A 22,084-nucleotide genomic window follows, 5' to 3' on the forward strand; every position below is an offset into this window, starting at 1 on the left:
ACTTTAGCAGGAATTTCCTGTGCAGATCCTATAACAACAATCTTCATTCAATGATTTGAAAAAGACTATCCTTTTTAAAAACACAGAAAATCAAGTTTTGATACCATACTTTAAAAACTAGACTAAGTGAGTTCAAATTAATGGTATTTTAAAATGTGCATTTTGGGGGGAATCTGGGTGGCTCAGTCATTAAACCACTACCTTTAGCTCAGGTCATGATCCCAAAGTCTTGGGACTGAGGCCCTCTCTGGCTCCTTGCTCATCTGGAAGCCTGCTTCTGCCTCTCCCACTTGCCCTGCTTATGTTCCCTCTCTTGCTGTGTCTCTGTCAAATAAATAACATTAAAAAATAAATAAAATGTGCATTTTTCATGAAATGGTATGGCATTAGTTGATTTGACAAGTAAATAAAAATAATTTCTTTTGTTTTTGTCACTCTGCTATGACCATAAAAGTCAAAATCATTGAAGCCATAATTCATGCTGCAAAGCATTGAATCTGTTTTCATAGGTCCTATCCTATTTAATTCTATCTATCCTTTAAAAAGAAAAAAAAAAAGCAACTTGTGAAATTGGTAGCCATTAAATGTGATGTGTGAGGCTCATAGAATCATAGAGTCTTAGTTAAAGCCATGAAGTAACAGGGGTAGAGTGAGAGATAGAACTTCCCTTTTTCTTTTGACTTCTGTGTTAGTCTTACTGGACCAAAGCACCAGAAAAATTATTTAAAATTTTTTTTGTAAAATCAAAATTTATCTATGGTAGCATTTTCAGTGAAACAGAGTAACAAAACAGCCACTCATATTTCATTATCCAGTGTAGGAAACAAACTTACCTTAGTTTGCCTACGAGACTGACTCTATGAACATTATTGTTGAAAGATAATATCTATTCATATATGTTGTCATATGTGAACTTCTTGTACATAGCAGCAATCCAGATTTCTACAGTTATAATAATGATATAGCTATACAAATGACTCCTATAACTGAGGCGGGTGAGGGCTGTCCTTACAGTTGGGCATTTCTAGGAATTAGGGATTTAAGGGATTAGGGATTAATAATGTCTGATTTCATTCATCCTTATGAACAGTTATATTTTAATGCACATTTATTTTTCCAGTTAAGCTGCCAGGAGTAAGAACTTATATTGATCCACACACCTATGAGGATCCCAATCAAGCTGTCCATGAATTTGCCAAGGAGATAGAAGCTTCATGCATCACCATTCAAAGAGTTATTGGAGCAGGTACAATAGTGTGTTTAACTCATACTTTTATTTATTTATTCTATTTTTCATATAAAATTTGGGTAGTTAATATACAATGCAATATTTGTTTCTGGGGTAGAATTCAGTGATCCATCACTTATATACAATTCCCAGTGCTCATCCTAACAAGTGCCCTCCTTAGTGCCCATCACCCATCTGGCTCACCCTCCACCACTTCTCTCCATCAATCTTCACTTTGTTCTCTATCCTTAAGAGTCTCTTATGGCAGGACATCTGGGGGGCTTAGTTGGTTAAGTGTCTGCCTTTAGCTCAGGTCATGATCCTGGAGTTCCAGGATTGAGCCCTGCATTGGACTCCCAGGGAGTCTGTTTCTCCCTCTGCCTCTCACCCCAGCTGTGTTCTTTCTTTCACTCTCTCTGTCTCTTTCTCTCTGAAATAAATAAAGTCTTTTTTAAAAAAGAGTCTCTTATGGGTTCTGTCCCTCCTTTTATCCTTTTCCCCCTTCCCATATGTTCATCTGTTTTCTTTCTTGAATTCCACATGTAAGTGAAATCACACAGCATTTTTCTTTCTCTGACTGACCTATTTTATGTAGCATAATGCATTCTAGCTCCATCCATGTCATTGCAAATGACAAGATTTCACTTTTTTTTTGATGGCTGAGTTATATTCCATTGTATATAATATATTCATTCATCAGTCAGTGGACATTTGGGCTTTCTCCATAGTTTGGCTATTGTTGATAATGCTGCTATAAACATCAGAAGGCATATATAATTTTGAATCTGTTTGAAACTGTATTTTTTTATCCTTTGGGTAAATACCTAGTAGGGAAATTGCTAGACTGTAGGATAGTTCTATTTTTAACATTTTCAGGAACCTCCACTGTTCTCCAGAATGGCTGCGCCAGTTTGCATTCCCACCAACAGTGAAAGACAGTTCCCCTTTCTTGGCATCCTTACCAACTCCTGTTATTTCTTGTGTTGTTAATTTTAGCCATCCAGAGAGGTGTGTGGTGGTATCTCATTGTGGTTTTGATTTGTATTTTCCTGATTATGAGTAATGTTGAGCATCTTTTCATGTGTCCATTAGCCATCTGGATGTCTTCTTTGGGAAAGTACCTATTCATGTCTAGTTTTTGACTGGGTTATTTGTTTGTCGGGTGTTAAGTTTGATAAGTTCTTTGTAGATTTTGGATACTAACACTTTATCAGCTATATCATTGTAAATATCTTCTCCCATTCCATAGGATGCCTTTCAGTCTTGTTGATTGTTTCCTTTGCTGTGCAGAAGGTTTTTAACTTGATGAGGTCACAATAGTTCATTTTGGCTTATGTTTCCCTTGCCTGTGATGATGTGTCCAGTAAGAAGTTCCTACTGCAAAGTCAAAGAGGTTTCTGCCTGTGTTTTCCTCTAGCACTTTGATGGTTTCCTGTTTCACATTAGGGTCTTTTATCCATTTTGAATTTATTTTTATGTATGGTGTCAGAAAGTGGTCCAGTTTCATTCTTCTGAATGTGGCTGTCTTATGTTCCCATCACCATTTGCTGAAGAGGCTGTCTTTTTTCCATTTAACATTCTTTCCTGCTTTGTCAAAGATTAGTTGACCATTGAGTTGTGGGTCCATTTCTGGGTTTTCTATTCTGTTCCATTGATGTATGTGTCAATTTTTGTGCCAGTACCATACTGTCTTGATCACTATAACATTGTAATGTAGTTTGAAGTCTGAAATTATGGTGCTTCAAGTTTTGTTTTTCTTTTTCAGAATGCTTTGTCTATTCAAAGTTTTCTGTGGTTCCATACAAATTTTAGGATTATTGGTTCTAGTTCTTTGAAAAATGGTTTTGATATTGTGATAAGGATTGCAATAAGTCTATAGATTGCTTTGGGTATTATAGACATTTTAACAATATTTGTTCTTCCAGTCCATGAATATGGAATGCTTTTCGATTTCTTTGTATCCTCTTCAATTTCTTTCACAAGTGTTCTATAGTTATTAGAATACAGATCTTTTACTTCTTTAGTTAGATTTATTCCTAGGTATCCTATTATTTTTGGTGAAGTTGCAAATAGGATTGATTCTTTGATTTCTTTTTCTGCTGCTTTGTTATTGGTGTATAGATATGCAATGGATTTTTGTATGTTGATTTTAAATCCTGCAAATTTGCTTATTTCATGTATGAGTTCTAGCAATTTTTTGGTGGAGTCTTTCAGGTTGTCTACACAGAGTGTCATTTCACCTGCAAATAATGAAAGTTTGACTTCTTCCTTGCCTTCCTTTTTGTTGCCTGATTGCTGAGGCTAAGACTTCCAGTACTGTGTTAAAGTAATGGTGAGAGTGGACATCCTTGTCTTGTTCCTCACAATAGGAGAAAAGCTCTCAGTTTTCCCCCTGAGGATGATATTAGCTGTGGGTCTTTCATATATGGCCTTATGATGCTGAAGTTTGTTCCATCTAACCCTACTTTGTTGAGAGTTTGTATCAGGAAAGGATGCTGTATTTTGTCAAATGCTTTTTCTGCATCTATTGACAGGATCATATGGTTCTTATCTTCTCTTTTATTAATGTATTGTACCATGTTGATTGACTTGTGAATATTGAACCGCCCCTACAGCCCAGGAATAAACCACACTTGATTGTGGTGAATAATTCTTTTAATGTACTGTTGAATCTGATTTGCTAGTATTTTATTGAGAATTTTTGCATCCATGTTTATCAGAGATAGTGACTTCTAATTCCCCTTTTTAGTGGGTCTTTGTCTTGTTTGGGGATCAAAATAATGTTAACTTTATAGAATGAGTTTGGAAGTTTTCCTTCCATTTCTTTTTTTTTTCTTTTTCTTTTTCTTCTCTCTCTTTCTTTTTTTTTTCTTTTCTTTTTTCACTTTCTTCCCATTTTTGTTTTTGGAACTGTTTGAGCAGAATAGACATTAGCTCTTCTTTTTATTTAATTTAATTTTTTTTTTTTTTTTTTTTTTTTTTTTTTTTTGGCATTAGCTCTTCTTAAAATGTTTGGAAGAATTCCCTGGAGAAGGCATGTGGTCTAGGACTTTTGTTTGTTGGGAGATTTTTGATTACTGATTCAGTTTCTTTTCTGGTTATGGGTCTGTTCCAATTTTCTATTTCTTCCTTTCTCAGTTTTGGTAGTTTGTAAGTTTCTAAGAAATTGTCCATTTCTTCTAGATTGCCCAGTTTGTTGTCATATAATTTTTCATAATATTCTCTTATTATTGTTTGTATTTCCGTGGTGTTGGTTGTGATCTTTTTTCTATCATTCATGATTTTATCTTTTGGGGTCCTTTCTCTTTTCTTTTAATTTGTGTTTATATTTTAGAATATACCATGTCAATGTCCTGATCTTTTTTTTTTTTTTAATGTCCCGATGTAACAAAGAATGTTTTTAAATCTTTTATAACTGACTTACTTTCAAAGTGGTATGTTATTTGTCATATTTTAATGTTTCCTTCTGTGGAGTTCATATTTTAACCTGAGAATGTGAGACTCCTGGGTGGCTGAGTTGGTTAAGCATCTGCCTTTGGCTCAGGTAATGATCCCAGAATTCTGGGACCAAATCCTGCATTGGGCTCCTTTCTCAGCAGGGAGCCTGCTTCTCCCTCTGCCTGCCACTCCCCCTGCTTGTGCTCTCTCCATCTCTCTCTCTGACAAATAAATAAATAAAATCTTTAAACCAGCAAATGTTTGTTTTATTAAAAAAAACAGCATAAATATGTATATTCAAACATAGGATTTTATTATCTACTATTTTTATATTCTATATATAATTTGTAGTACCCGAAATTATTTACATAGTTTAAGCACTCGGTTACTCTGTTTATGAATCATCTCCTCCTTAAAAATTATTTCCTTTTTGTCCTTCCATAAACTTTCTTCTTTTCCTGTTCTTAATTAAGGCACTGCTACCGTAGAAAGAGAAGGAGGAGGGAAGTGATTTTCAGTCAGTTAATTTCAATTTCTTTCTAATGTTTTCATTAAGGTTTTTGTAAGTGAGATGGATGAAGCTAATAACCCCCAGTGTTTTATGATCACCAGTAGACGATTTTTCCCAAAGCACCACTTATTCTCTTACCACTGATAATGAAATTTGGACTCCCCTTTAATACTGTTTTGTCTAAACATTAATATTCTTATTATTATTAGGGTAAAATTTTGAAATAATTTTGTGTTTTTCCATCTTTATGACAAGGTGAATTTGGTGAAGTTTGTAGTGGACGTTTGAAACTTCCAGGAAAAAGAGAACTACCTGTGGCAATCAAAACCCTGAAAGTAGGCTACACAGAAAAGCAACGCCGAGATTTCCTGGGTGAAGCAAGTATCATGGGGCAGTTTGATCATCCTAATATCATTCACTTAGAAGGTGTTGTGACTAAAAGTGAGTATAGTAGAAATTATGTGTGTGTGTATCATGAATATCTGGGTGTCTTCTATTAGGTTATTATTAATTTCAGGATAAAAAGAAAATTAGCCACAGCAATGTTATTCAAAATGTCTCTAATATTAATAATAATTTTCCTGTATTTTAATAGATTCTTGTCCAAGCTGATCTTTGCAGTTATCTGTAATGACCTTCCATTTGCCCAAAACTCTTATTCAAATATTTCATTTAATTTTGTCTCTTTTGCATATATGTCTCTTTTGCTACCAAAAAAAAAAAAAAAAAAAGAAGTAAAAAAAAGTCTGCTCCTGGGAAAATACAGACAGTGTCTTAAATATTTATGTAAGTCTATTATACCTAAAGCTAAACCAGTCCATCATCAGTTAAATATTTTGAGCCCCAATATCACCAAAAAAAGAGGGACATCATACCTAACTTGTAACATTGTTGAACAAATTAAATTAAAATATATTTGTGTGTATGTGTGTGTGTGTGAATAGATCTGCTGCTAATTAGAGTAGTGAATAAATATTTATTTTAATCTAAGTGAATGCATCAGATACTAGTGGGCAACACCCCAAAATTATTATAATTAATATTCACTTCCTTTTATAGACCCCTGATTTGTTATAAAACTTGTTTACTGTGAATAGGTCCTGACTGAGACAAACTAAGACAACTAAATTTCTCATATTAAGTCAACTAAATTTGTCATATATTTTATACGTACTTGAAATCTTTATGAACACATGAGCATATCTAAATTTTATAAATTTTAGTCTAAAAAACAGTACTGGAGCTGGGAATACAGATTAGAAATGTCTATTTCCTAATCAAATATTCTGTTTGCTGTTGCTGCCATGAAACTACACATATACGTAAAGCAAAATGAAAATATTTAAAATATTTCTGTCCTATTTTTTGTTCTATGTGAGCTCAAACTGCATTCTCCCTTAATAAATGTACCTCTTGATGTTCAGCCTAGGAAGTCTTCAGCTTGTTTTTAATTTACCATGTTGCAACTCACTTTATTTGTGTCCTTAATTTCATGCTCTCTGATCTGATGCTAATTTATTCAGCAATTATTCTCAACCTGCAGCACACAGATAATGAGACATAAGTGCAACTAAATCTCATGATTTTTCTGATTGTAGCTGAGGTAGGGAGTCTGAAGTCGCACACCTCTGGGTGGGGCCATCATGAAACTTCATCTTTCTTGTACCACTGCTCTACGTGCCAGAAACATGAGCCCAAATTCAAATTCCTTCTGTGATGTGTTGTTAAAGAGGGCATATCAGAAATATTTATATATTCCTGAGAGACTTCATGAGAAATGATATAAAAACCCCACAGGTCCTGGCTTAATTGGCTCACTCGATGCTTTAATGTAATATATACAGTGCCAACTTCTATGATTTGAAGAGATTCAAAATTAAAGGAAAAATAGGAGAAATAATTTTCCTATTGCAGCATCTTTAGTTCTTTAAGATTTATCTTTCCCCACTTGTAGAAATTATTGTCAAAGTTGACTAAAGAAATACTTCTATTGAGTCCTAAAATGATTCATAGTTATATTTCTTAATCTAGGATCATGTACAAATAAATATAGTCTTCTCTAAAATTAATACTTTTAAGCAAAATATTAGAGAAACATTAGAGAAATCTCTCCTTATTTGTTTCTATTTCTATGTCTGAGGAGATAGCACATTCAATGACAACTGATTTTTTAAAAAGACAATTCTGACTTATTAGGTAAGTTTGCAATTACTTTTCAAATATAGTATTTCATTCTATCTTTTAAAGTCACTTCCATCTTACAGGCTCTTACTAAATATTTTCCAGGGATATTTCAACAATCCTCAAACTAGCCTTCCCACTTTTGTCTTATCTTAGCCCATTCCATACATACTGCCCCAAGGTAGATTTTACTAAATCACTGCTTTCCTCTGATGATTCATCACCAAACAAGCAAAAAATGAAGCAAAGTATATATACTTTGATGCTTAACCCCATGTAATTTTGGCCATAACCCCATATTTCACTATTTCTTTTCCAGAAAAACTTATCGAGTCCTTGTTCTACCTCTTTGAAATACTTCGTTCAGCCATAAACTGTCCTCTCCACTTTCCTTGGTTCTACTTGACCTTCAGTATTAATTCAGATCTGGCTTTATCCATGAGATCATTGTCATTTATCTTCATTTTTTCTTTCTATTCTCAGTGCCTGCCTTGCATACAAGAACCACTAGATAATGTTGAATGGCTCAGTAAAGGAAAGCTTCCTGGTTCTACATTAGAATTTAAGCCTCAAAGGGCCCAGGTTTTTGTTGTCTTGTTCACCTGCGTGTTCCTGTATCAGTGCTCAGCATGTGTAGCATTTCATATATCTGTTGAATGAGTAAATTCTCTGCTAGGAACAACCTGACACACTCGATCTTGTATACTCAAGCACTTCATAGTTGTATGTATAGTGATATCATATCCCTCCACACATTTTATCATCCTTACTACAAAATGAGCTACTTGAAATTGATACATGTTTATAGCCTCCCTAGCCTCTATCACAGGGCCAAACACATTAGGTGATTAAAAAAAAAAAAAAGACATAAATGGTATTAACTAAGTGGAATGACTAGATGCATTTATATAAACATTTAAAACTAGCAAGATATATAGTTTTATTTTATTTTGAAAATCTTATCCTATAAAACTAAGGTTGTTTTGAAAAAAAATTCATATGAAGGAAATAGCTTGAGAATCTTTTCAAAAGATCTTTTATATAACATTTACTACTACTACTAATCATTAACATTACTTTAAGAATTTACTAAGCTTAATTCTCTTTATTATCTCCTTTAATCTGCACAATAATCTATTGTTTAGACACTAGTATTTGTTCTCATTTTACAGATGGGAAAAATCAACTTTAAAGAGGTTAAATACCTTATTTAGTATCATAAAACTAGCATAGAATAATGCCACATTTTAAAACTTTCACATAACTTCCAAACCCAAGCTCTTAAAGAGTGTACATTACCAACCTCATATTTCATCATTCAGTATATACTTGACAAACATTGATTTATTCAAAGATATTAACTGACCACCTAATATATGTCCATAGCTATTAATCAGGATACATCAGAGATTAAACAGACTGAGTTCCTGCCTCTATGAAGTTTACTTTGGGTGGGGAGACAGAAACTAAATGAATAAATGTATTTATAATATATTAAATAAGAAAATAAAGCTAGGTGAGGAAACAAGAGGTTGCTTTGGTTGAGGATTGGAAATTTCTATTTTATTTAGTTAAAGGCCTCTCTAGTAAGGCTTGAATAAAGTGAAGGTGTGGGTCTGACAAATATCTGGGGACAGAATGTTGTAGAAATAAGCACCAGCAAGCCTTAAATGCAACTTACATGGGATGTTCAAGAAATATCAAGGCCATTGTTGCTTCAGTGGTATGAAGGAGAGGAGTCTGGAAAGAAGTTAACTTGAAGATGCAGTGTTGCTTCAATGGAATAATGGAGAGGAGTCTGGAAGGAACTTAACTCGGTGATGTAGTAGGAGGAGAGATGGTGCACAATATTTGGTCCCTATAAACACCATCTCTTAGTCTTAGCTTTGCAGCCTTTAGAACCAAGATGTGATGGAATCTGATATCTGTGTTAACAAGATCAGTCTGGCTGCCGTGTTAAGTATAGATAGTAAGAGCCTATGTTTAAGCAGGGAGACCATGAGGAGGCTACTGACATTCATACATCATTATGGACTAGAAGAGGGTGCTGATCTAGCATGGTGAGGAGTAGTTGGATTCTTTCGATATTTTGAAGACAATCACAGAAAGGCTTCTTGTGATTTAGATATGGAGTGTGAGAAAAAGAGAAGAGTCAATAATTATTAATTATTAGTCATTAGTTCTTCAAAGAAAGGAATTGCCATTTATAGGGAAAAGTCTAGTAGAATTAAGACTGTGGTTGGTAATCAGTAGTTTCGTTTGGACAACTTACATTTGAGAGGCCTATAAGAATATAGTGACTGATTTACCTTTAGTCCTGAGATGTAAAAATGTAAATGTTTTAAAGTGTAAGTATACTTGAATTTTACAATGTGCATTTCGCATAAGGAAATAAATTCTATGAACCAGTGATAAACTGCAATGGAAAAAAATTAAAAGATGAAGTAGAAATAAAAGCCAGCTCATTGATTCAGTGCCTATTTTTTCTTTGTTAAGGCATAGAATGAAGTTTAAGAAATATGTGTAAAATAATTATTAGCTATTTATAAGTATTCTTCCTGATAAAATCTAATTCTTGCTCATCAAAAAAATAAAATAGAACTATACAAACAAAATTTATTGTCTCATAGATTGACTATTAGTAAATTAATCATTGTATTTTTAAAGTTATTTTCATTATTAATAAAAGAAAACGATCAGATTTCTTAATTCTCAGATACCCCATCTCCTCTGAAAAGTTCATAATTTCCGTTCCATAAGTAATCATCTACCTTCAGTAATGTCAGAACAACTCAAATTAATTCCTAATTTGAGAAATGAGCATCTACTGAAAAAGCTTATCAGTGTAAACCATCTGGAATAAAAGAAGATATTAGGGAAAGTTTCGAGTTTCTATTTAGAAACGTGGTGTTTTCATGCTCCTGTTTCAGGTAAGGTATATCAACTTTTTACTTTATCATCTTCCCCAAAATTAAAATTACAGAATGTTATAAATGATTTTTCTCTGCAATGTTAACCAACACTAAAGACCATAATGGAATTAACATATGAATACTCTTCTAATTGCCCCATACTTTGTCCTCCCCTTCTTATCCCCTTAATAAGCATAATCTATTCCTGTCCTAAGCACAAGATTCCATTTTCTCATTGACCATTAACCATTAATAATTGAACCATGATATTTGAGTTTTCTCAAGTTTCCCTTGGGGTCAAAATAAAAGTAATTTCAAACAGCTGCAAGTGTTAGTGTACTAAATGGAATCTAACCCAAACCAGAATGACTGAGTGAAATAAAACTGTAGATATGTAAGTATAAGCACAGGCTTACTTTTAATTATTTACAAGTCTTGTAAAATATTTCTAAGAGAAACCCAGTGACAATTATTCTCCAGTGAATTATGATGCTTCTAAATCAAATGCTCCCTGAATGGAGGCTTAAGTGGTATCAAGTGTTTATTGATAAGCTAATGGTTTCAGAAAAGCATCTGGAATCAATGCAAATAAAATAAGCCCAGATTTAGCTGCAACTTCTGTGATGTGGCCTAGATTACTGTTTCTCAAAACTGTCCGTGCCCCTGAGGATATTGTAAAATGTAGAATGTGTTTCATTAGATCAGATCGAGTCCTGGGATATGCATTTCTAATATGCTCCCAATAGATGACAGCTCTCCAGGCTGCTGGGGCAATGCTATGGAAAACAAGGGCTAGAGCCACATTCCCCGAAGTTTGTTTCACCTAACTTTGAGCTATCTTATGGAAAAGGACTGCTTTGCCAAGGGCGGCATATTCTCTCTCCTCTTGGATTTGTGATGGATGCTAGCACCAAAACAGTCGTGGAGTAAGGAAACAAACTCAGTTTTTCTATTGTAGTAAAATACCCTCATATGTATCTTTCTTCTTACATTTTCAAGTGTGAAAACTTCAGAAGAATCAGAACATATATAAGTAATAGTCATATGTAAGGTTATTTGTGAGGTTGTATTATTTACTGAGAGAAGCTGACTTCCTACCGGATCTGCCATTAATGGTTGGATAGTTTGTGGCACCATGATCATGATGACCAAGTTTGTATTAACAGAAAGGAGTAAATAATTGTGAGGTTTTAAAATAAAATTTAAATAAAATAAAATAAATAAAATAAAATTTAAACTTTAAAATAAGTATTTTGAAATTATAGGTATTATAGTGTGGAAGAAAGGAAAATAGCTCTTATAGTCAGATGGACATAAATTTGATTCCCAGCTTTGTTTCTTATACATTTGCACTCATCAACCCATCATATATTGAATCTTTTTAAGCCTGACTTTTCTGTTTCTGAAAAATGTCTTCTGTAATGTCACTATTATGGAATTTAATAAAATTAAAAATAACATTGTGCCTTGTGAAGAGTGAAAATCCAATAAATCAGCAAATTGTAGCTCTTTTATGATCACTAATACTGAATGATTAAAATAAAAGGGTGGTGAATTCTATAAATATGTTTCTATTTCTACTTAGACTCTGCCTGGGCTAGGTCTTTGGTAAATAATATAAAGTAATATAAAAACTCTACTCTGTGATTAGAATCATGTTTTGACATGCTTTATGAGCTTGTTTTATATAGATTTTTGATAATATGCTTTCAAAATTATTGGCAAATCTATTTTTTGTCTGTACTTTGAGCTGGATAATGGAAAATGATTTATATGGTTTTATTGAATTTACGAGGGTTAGAGTAAGCCACATTAATTATTGCTATGTCATTCTTGCAGGCTAGCATGAACTGAGACAAAACATAAGCCAAACTAAATATAATTAGCATTAAAATGACTCAAGCATGAAAAATAATCGAATGGGTCCTAAAGTGTCTTATTCTTGTCAACAAAAGAAGATCGTGCTTGTTTGCAAATATTCATTTTAATTGCTTTTCTCCCATTTTCTAAAATGTGAGAAGTGTTTTAGTCCCCTATCACACTTCTCAAATATTTTTTGTTATTGACATTACAACCTACACTGTCATAAATAATTAATCTGACTTTTAAAACTAGATGATGAAATCTAAGAAATCTTATAGAACAAATGTCAGGTGCCCATTTCCCTAAAAAGTAATCACTTATTTTTTTTCTATCCAAATGTATATTATTCAATGTCAATAAATCTTCTGATCAGTTCATTCACTTCAGAGTATACATTTTTTTCTCCTAAGCTCAGTAAATTTAAAACATGACTGTTAGTTTTATCAATCCACACTAACCTCACTATATTTTAAAAAGGTCCCTTTACTACTTAATAAAAGCACGCTATGAAAATTTGTATTTTTAAGAAACAAACTCATCAAAGAAAAAAAATATTTTTACGCGGGAATTCTTTCCAATTTCTGCTCAATAGACCTTGGGTGAGCAGTACTAAATATGTACCATGGACCCATAATGGTAAAAAGAAAAAAATTTAAAAAAAAAAAAGGAGTCCAAAAAATTAAAGGTAGATAAAATGAAGAAATTCTAGAAAAAGAGAATAGGAGAAAATGGAAACTTTTGTGAGTAGAGCTATAGGGAAGTTGCTGCAGTCATAAAGGACTTGAGGCAGAGTGAGTAATGACAGCCACAGATCAGCTTTTGGTTTGATGGACAAGACGTCTACCATACACTACAAATTAAGGGGCGCCGTTGAGGGGAAGCTAACTCTATCGTCTCTGGATATCTGCTGGAAATCAGTTCTTTCCATTGCATTTATACTGTGACAATTTCCCCAATGGACTTATGTAAGCAGGGGTCAAAGTCAGAATAAAAGAGCTACCCAGGCAGATTCCAGAAAATGTAGGCCTCCTTCTAGTTGGGTCAGTGCTAATGTTTAGCCAGTACAAACTCTTTGGCTCTATTAGCTGTATATTTATTGAAATACTTCGTTAGTGTTTGGTAAAAAGCTGCTGCCAGGATTTCCCAACTCAGCTTCCTCCCCATTACTTCTGAGTTCCTGAAATCAGGCAAATGAAGGGGTTATGTCTACTCCAGCAGGCCGTTCTGGGATACTCCCGCGTTATGTCTGGCGTAACTTAGAATACATAGAAGCGTGTGCCACAGCAGGTGTCAGAAATTCTGGCTTTCACCCTTGGGGTGGTACATTAGTTGTGGACTTCGAAAAGAAAATGGGCTTCAACATTAATGAAAATCTGAAAGGGGCTCTTGGATGTGACAATGGGACCAAAAGGGTCTAAGCGGAACTTTGTCTATTTTAAAATTTGTCTGAAATAAAATGGATGTGGCAGTGTCATTAAAGTTACATTAGAAGCATTTCTCCATTTGTGATCTTATATTGTAATTTAGTAATGAAAAAAATTACAATCTTTTCTTCTGTTGTGCTGTGACAGGCATTATTTATAAATACATTATGATTTGTATTTATTTAGTTAGTTATTTATTTTACTACTGTGGGCCGGTTGGTTTCTTAAAAAAGCATTTCCCAACTCATCTCCTATCACTTCTGGGTGAAAATCCAAGGTTCTAGCCATAGTTGAACTTGATGGGTTCTTTCATGACCAGATGCCTTGGCACATGCTACCTCTTCTTGCTGGAGGATCTGCCTCCTTCTATGACATGAGTGACCCCCGAAGCCTTCAAGGTTCAGCTCAAATGACATCCCCACCTCTAGTGCTCATTCTCTGCACGTGTAGTGTTTCACCGAATGTAGGCATCTTCAAACATATGCCTAATGAATTATTTCAGACAAATTTTTAAATTACTTTTATAAACATTATAAAGCAAAAGAGAAATGTGTCTGTGGCTTTATAATATACTTATCATATTCCATTAAAAGAATATTCCTTCTGAAGTATTTAAAAAAAATAATTATCTGAGTAAGAAATTAGATAGTCCTATGTTTTTATTTGAAATAGTAAGTTTTTAGTGATCTTGACGTTGAAATGAAAAATATTTTTTCTTCCTAGTTATTTCTTCTTCATATGTAATTGTCTAACTTCCTATAGCTTTATTTGCACTTTTAGATAGTGTTGTATGAATAAATATGCAGGTTCTAACTCTCTGACTTGAAATATTCACTTAGGAAAAATACAGATGTCCATCTGGAGAATTTCATTATGTTAATTATAATGCATTTCCTGAATGTACGAGCACTGTTTTCCCTCCAAATACATAAAGTTTATTAATAGATCTATGAGATAGATTTTTCTGACACAAGATCTCTTTACTTACCTCAAAATAAATTAATACAAATTTTATGTGGCATGCTTTTATTAAATAGTAAAGGGACAAGTTCTAAAATATAGTGAGGTTTGAGATGTCTGGGTGGCGCAGTGAGTTAAGCCTCTGCCTTCGGTTCAAGTCATGATCCTGGGATTCTGGGATGAGTCCTGCATCAGGCTCCTTGCTCAGCGGGGAGCCTACTTCTCCCTCTGCCTGCTGCTCCCCCTGCTTGTCCTCACTGGCTTCTTCTTTCTCTGACAAATAAATAAATAAAATCTTTTTAAAAAGGGGAATATGGGGTAATAAAACTACTAGTCATGTTTTAGATATTTTCTCATATAAAGAAGAGTTTTTGGTCTTGTATTTTTCATTCTGTATCACAGATATATTATATTCAAAGATGCCATAATTTTATAGGGAATAAAATATGACCTATTTTCTTAGCCAACTTGTATCCAGCAAAAAAGTTGACCAACAAATTCTAAGTGATAGGCTGTACTGTAAGTGACTTGCAAATGTTCACCATACCTCTACGGGGTAGGTGCCATTAACACCCTTATTTCACAGATGGGAAAAATGAGGCACAGAGCTAATAATTGACTTTCCCAAGATTACATCATAGTAAGTGATTGTTCTGGAATTCAAAGCCAGGCAGTGTGACTCTGGAGTCTGTCCAGCTACATTGTAGCTTGTATTTCTGTACCAGACATAGAAGGGGGAGAAAACAATGATTGCAAGAGAAGTTTCCAGATAGCAAGAGGAATTAGAACAGAGTTCTGAAGAATGAAAATATTTGGATTGATAGAGATTGTGTGTGTGACAAAGGAGAGAAAGAGAAGTAGTCACGAGGAAAAGAGTTATAAGAGTATAGAAAGAAAGTTAGGCAAATACAACATATAGTCAAGGATTCTTAAGTAGTGCAGTTAAATGGCACAGGAGTTTTTGTTCAGAATTGTGGAAAAGAAAATACATTCACAATGCTTTACCATTACCTCTAAAATAAAATGCATCCTCAAACTCATTTTGACATAAATTGATTTTAATATTGAAAATGATATATTGTGATATCTGAAGTGCCAATGTTACTATTCTTCAATACTTTCTTCTCATTAGCCCCACCCATTACAGTAAGATAACAGCATGTCATGAATTTACTTGCTATTCGAAGAGGACACTTTTTAAAAGAATATATATAGTTTGGACAAAAATTAAACCTTCCAGTAAACTTTTCCTAGATAAGTATGCAAAATCAAAAAGTTGCAGTTCATACCACTGTTTTCTTTCCAGGCAAACCAGTGATGATAGTGACAGAGTACATGGAAAACGGATCTTTAGATACATTTTTAAAGGTACGTTTGAAACACGTTTATGACTCAAAATGTTGTTTTTATGCTGCCTGTGATGTTGAAGTTGAATTTGAGCCACTTTAGAGTTTTTAAATCAAAAGAAATATCTGGAGTCAGAATAGTTATGCTTCAAGAAATAAAATTTGGTTTGTAAATTTCCCTTTCCATAAACTTAAACAAATCTAATTCGTATGTCCCTACGACTTTATTTAAATGTATGTTAAATTGCCTTCCAAAAAATGAAAGGAAGAGGTGATAAAGGAAGGAAGAAGGACAGAAGGAAAGAAAAGGAAAGGGGCAAAAAAAGAAGAAGATTTTTTACAAGTACATTTCTCAGAGTATCTAGTATCAAGGAAAAAATTGTCTAAGGTCCATGCAAACCATCTGTATTGATGAGGGGGTCAAATAGACTCACAATCCATCTGAGAGCCAACCACTCTTCGTACAAGAGGAATGGCCACGTAGTTAACAGACAGTATCACTAATGCTGTCAGATCTTCTGGGTTGCAGGAAGAGATTCTTTTTACCTGCAAGTGTCTAAATTTTATTGTCGGCACCTCGCTGTATTACTACTACCCTAGTCTTGTGCCAGACAGTGTAACATATTTGCATGTCGGATTAAAGCGATAGCCTGTCCCTTCTTCACATTTCATATGGCGACTGCTACCATTGATTAGGCGAAGTGATGGGACGATGGTCTTTCTGGGGATTATTCCAGGGTCCTGTGCAGTGATGATGGCAGTTGACTCCCCCGGCCAAGTTTTCTTCTCGTCTCCAGTCTCTACCAGGTTCTGTTACCAAATTTCTTATACATATCTTCAAGTTCTCTAGTCTCTTCAGGCCATATTATTCCTACTTTTCAAAATAATCATTAGTTGGGCGTTATGCTGTGTGCCTGTGCTAAGGCCAGGGCCCCTGACAACGTCAGCAAGCTGCCGAGAGACACTAACGTCCTGGTCCTTGCTCCATCCTCTTCCTCCCACGTGCTCCTGAAGAGTCTCCTTCATCTCCTCCCGCCACTTCTTTTTTTTTTTTTTCCTCCCAATGTGCTTATCCCGCTAGCTTATCTCAGAGCACCTCAAAAAAGGCACAGTGTTCATCTAAGGTAGGCACTAGGTTGGAGGGGTGAACATACTCCTCTGATGACTGAGAATAAAGGAATTACAATGCTAGTTAGGGCAACTAACTGGAATTTTTGACAAGGGCTTTCAAAGCCTTGCTGGCTTTGACCAAGCAGAGGACTGATCTGTGTTCCCAAGTTAATGATCTATTTCATAATTTTTTCCATTCTCCTTCAGACACAAATTGCATATGAGGTTGGTGAGAGTATTAATTTGGGGCTTGAAGGCAGATCCTTTTAAATGCCCCCCCCCAGTGATTGTTGCTGCTGGATTAATATTTCTACATCATTTTAATAGAAAAACGACGGGCAGTTCACGGTGATTCAGCTTGTTGGCATGCTGAGAGGCATCGCGGCAGGAATGAAGTACCTCTCTGACATGGGCTACGTGCATAGAGACCTTGCTGCCAGAAACATCTTAATCAACAGTAACCTTGTGTGCAAAGTGTCTGACTTTGGACTTTCCAGGGTGTTAGAAGATGATCCCGAGGCAGCCTACACCACGAGGGTAAGATCTAACAGAATGCATTTCTGACACAATAGATGAGAGACAATTAATTTTTAAAGATTTTTAAAGGAAATAGCAAAAAGAACATTCCTCTCACATAGGAAGACAGAGAGAGAAAGGAATGGTCCGGGGGGGGGGGGTGGATAAAAAATCTGACAATTCTACTTGTTGAATATTAGCAAATTTACATATTAAACTCCAATAAAGTATTCAGTTTCTGGGGCACAATAATTCATTTTTCTTCCTACAGATACTGAAAACAAAAACTTTAGGTTCAGAGTGAATACCACAATATATAAATTATTCAGAGTTTTAAATGTAAAAGAGAAAGTTAAAGAGAGAATCTCCTGGGGCGCCTGGGTGGCTCTGTGGTTAAGCCGCTTCCTTCGGCTCAGGTCATGATCTCAGGGTCCTGGGATCGAGTCCCGCATCGGGGTCTCTGCTCGGCAGGGAGCCTGCTTCCTCCTCTCTCTCTCTGCCTGCCTCTCTACCTACTTGTGATTTCTCTCTGTCAAATAAATAAATAAAATCTTAAAAAAAAAGAGAGAGAGAATCTCCTACATTAAAAGTAATTAATATTATATATACGATATGAATATATAAACATGTATAACATTATTGGATAACCTAAACTCTCTGCACTATAATGTCTGCATTTATAGAACAAATATAAAAATAGCTAAACCTCCCTTTTAAGGACTCACATGATACAAAATAAGAGAACTATTCCTTCAAAAAGTTTTGATTTACTGGAGGTATTTTAATGCCTAATTACTTCCCTGACATGTTATATTAACTGTTAAGCTCACATCTATGGAAAATTGGTCACTAACTCATGTTGTCATAATTAGCATAAATCAACATCCTTTTCCAGCAAAGTAATTGCTTCCTGAATCAATATGGTATGTACCGACAGTTCTTTTCTGCTGGCAAACGCTGGGTATTGGTACAACAGAATTTTCTGGGCAGTCTGTGCATTGCACGTTTTGAGTTTGAATCCCTTATTTTAATTCTAAATCCTTTCAATGTCAAGAAAACATGAAATTAGATATCCTTAATGTTCCAACTCCTTGTGAAGCTAGAAATATTTTTCATTGTATCTTTTTCATCATAAGATTTGGTTAACTTTTTTTTCAATACAGAAGAACACTTTTGGCATCTCACATTCTTAAGATAGATATATTACACATTTGCTTATTTAATTCAATTTTTAAAAAATGACTTCTACTCATAGCCTAAGAATAAATTCTTTTCATAGATTATAAGGCTGTTTTTGTTTTCATTTTTTTCCAGGGTTGCTTTGTGACTCATGGATGTTTAGGGACTGTACGATACTGAAAATTAAGAGTAACTTATCTAAGCAAACAAAGCCCTCTAATCGTTAGCTTAATAAATCAATAAATTAATTGGTAGAATATCCCTCTTCTTCTAGACCTAATTATCATTGTCATTATTTGCCTTGAATAAAACCTCAATTAAGAATTCTCTTGGGATTAGAGCTACACTTAATAAACTTAGCCTAAGCAAGAAGGAGGTTATAGAAAAGTCCATTCCCACTATGATTGGTTGGTATCTTGGTTAAATGCATAAAATAGATTTGTCAAGGTCTGTGTCGGTGTATCATGCTGGGGAGAGGGGTACGGAGGCAGAGTTCCTGAGACCCGCAAGACCTACTCCTCTGAAGTGAGCTGTGAGAGCAGTTTGTGGAAAATCCATGTACTGAGAGATGAGAAGATAAGGGAACTTCAGATAATTGTGATGTCAGATATGATGGTCAGAGGACCAGAGGAAAACTCCTCGGCTGAGGTTTGAAGTCAATCAACGAACTATGATTTTAAGAGGAATAGTGAGAACATATTATAGATATCCCAATGACACCTGGCCATGCCTAATGATGTGATCCTATCTATGAACGTATAATTATCAAAAGTATGTATCAGGAAAGTCTCCTTAAAGTGGTGTTACCATATATATAAAGGACAAATAATTTAAACGTAGTTTGAATAGTTCAAATTAACTGCAGCTCATGCAACAACTTCAAGCATTACATCAAACTGTTATTTCCCCAGGTCTTGAAACTTTGATTCATAAAGAGCAATTTAAGTTCCATTTTTCCTAGTGTTAAATTATATCCTCTCTGCCAAATGGGAAGGCATGAATTAATCTTAATCTTTTTTATATGAAAATATTCAAAGCCTATGCATTTCCCCCTTAAATATATTTTTGCCTGTGAATGAAATGTTTGGTTTCCTGAGTTTGCCTGCAGGATATAAAACCATGTTTTTTTTTACTATTAAAAAATTCCAGACTTGATAATGTCCTAAGTTTTCACCACAATCTAATTGCCACAATTTTTAATATGGTTAGATTAAATGAGAGCTCTACCTCTTAGATGAAAATAAAAACAGTCTGTAACACCACAAACACAAAAATGCATTGGCAGAAAACAAGAGAAGTCCAGTCTCAAAGAAATTGCACAGTGATAGGGGACAATATAACTATACGTGATTTTCACGCTTGTCTTATTAACTGTTAAACCTCTCAGGGTTGCATTCAGCAATCAAGATTTCCCGTTTATAATTCCTATGTTAAAGGAAAAACAACAACAACAAAAAACCCAACAACAACAACAAAAACAATGCCCTGGGAATTTTAGTCCTTTACTCTCTGTTAGAAAGTCATGAAAGTATACCTTATTGATTTGCTTGACTGCCTACTTTTCCCTCCTTGAGCTGCCATCATGATACTGTAATTGAGATGTGGGTCCTGTATGTGTTCCAGTAGTCAAACAGACTTTAAACCAGAAACCTTCCGGACAGCCAATTAGTAGTCAGCCTACAAGTGCTCACGGCCTGACATATGTGAAAAGAGACTGCATGCTGTCAAACAGATTCACTTAAAAATGCTACATCTCTTTCCAGATCTTTCTAGGGAGGCAGCAACATCCTGAGATTCATTTGAAGGCTGTGGTAATTCTTGTATTCTTTTTCCATTTTAGGGAGGCAAAATTCCCATCAGATGGACTGCCCCAGAAGCTATAGCTTTCCGGAAGTTTACCTCTGCCAGTGATGTCTGGAGCTATGGCATCGTGTTGTGGGAGGTGGTGTCTTACGGGGAAAGACCCTACTGGGAGATGACCAATCAAGATGTGAGTATGGAACTACTCTCCTCCAAGTCTGGACTGAAGTGCTTTGTTCTCTGAGTCAGGAGACAGAACATTTTTCATTTCTCACAATGGCAGTTGCTTAAAAGAAGGAAATACTTTGCTTCTCCTCTGATCTGTTTTGTTGTTGTCAGAATAGCCTTTATGCAGAAACTCAAAATAAGTTAGTACAAAGGAAAGGAAGTTACTATTACATATAAGTCAGTCCCTTGCCAGACAGTGTTAGCTGTACTATAGTGACAATTCTCTCATTTAATGTCACTACCATTTTCAAAGATGAAGAACGAGCCATCAGAGAATGAATACTGACAGCCACGTTTTTATGATTTGCATTTGATAAAGGCAGCTAATACTCCAAACCAAAAGGATAAATGATATTGATTTAATAATAGTGGATGTTCTTAGGAGATAAAAATAATAATCTATGTTTCTTTAAATTAAAAAATATATAAGAAGAGTTGGATTGTCTATTTAATTTGCAGAAAAGCACAGATTTTTTTCTTATATAGAAAAATAATTCACACTTAGAATAACAGGGACCTAAAATTAAAGGATCTATGAAAAACTCTTCTATTCAAGTTCAGAATGTTTATTATGTGATGCCTGAAACATGGCTCTTTGGTCTCTGCCTTTGTAATTTTCCATTGTTACTATTCAGTACAGTCCTTCCCATTTTGGATTACACAGAAATTTGATATTTGCCCTTCAAATAACAACAAGTATGAAAGCAACTAACATTTCTTGAACTCTAACTATGTGCCACATACTGTCTTAAGTGCTTTATCAACTACCTCATTACTTCTTTCTAAAACCTGTATATGGAGCAGTCTTAACTCAACAGCATACTGATTTAAAGCATTTATTTTTCCTCCAATTATTTCTTTCATCCATGCTCTGTAAAATCTCCCACTCCTCTGCCTTTAGGGGTTTATTAGACAGAGACTACAGCTCTGCAGCTGCATTTTATTGAAACAACAGTCCCATACCAGTAATTAAGATTCAATTTCAGATATAAAATTTCAAGTCCAGTCTAAATCAAAGTCAATGCCGTATCCATTTCAAAGTGGTTTCCGCATCCACAGAGCCAGCCTGACCCTCACTACCTAGACTGGGAAGGAAGAATGGTCACGTGTTTGCTCCTCTTCCTCCTCCGTCAAAGTTTGTACCTAGATTTTTCAGAGGTGTCCTTGATGGATATGGATATGAAGAAAAGAAAGGGCAGGATTGTTTTTATGTTCGTTTGTGGATGCCTCCTGTCGGTCAGATCCCCTAACACCGGTTTTCCAGTGAGGTGTGTGTCAGAGCTCTTGCACAGACTCCTGGGGAAACCCTCACTCTGCAGGTCACTAGAGGGTGAGGATGCACTGGAACTTCCCACAGCTCCTCTCACTCGCTGCCTTCTCCCGACCTC

General features: G+C 34.9%; 1 protein-coding gene across 1 annotated transcript in view; it reads left to right on the forward strand.

Moving 5' to 3' along the window:
- EPHA5 (EPH receptor A5) overlaps positions 1-22,084 on the forward strand; it is a 273,566-nt gene that overhangs the window by 229,095 nt on the left and 22,387 nt on the right. Inside the window, exons 11-15 of the mRNA XM_082729161.1 lie at positions 1,121-1,246; positions 5,433-5,618; positions 15,824-15,885; positions 17,301-17,510; positions 20,509-20,658. Coding sequence (XP_082585287.1) covers positions 1,121-1,246; positions 5,433-5,618; positions 15,824-15,885; positions 17,301-17,510; positions 20,509-20,658 — 734 coding nt within the window. The remainder of the gene's footprint in view (positions 1-1,120; positions 1,247-5,432; positions 5,619-15,823; positions 15,886-17,300; positions 17,511-20,508; positions 20,659-22,084) is intronic.

Source organism: Mustela nivalis, assembly GCF_964662115.1.
Source record: "Mustela nivalis genome assembly, chromosome: 4".
Lineage (NCBI taxonomy): Eukaryota > Metazoa > Chordata > Mammalia > Carnivora > Mustelidae > Mustela > Mustela nivalis.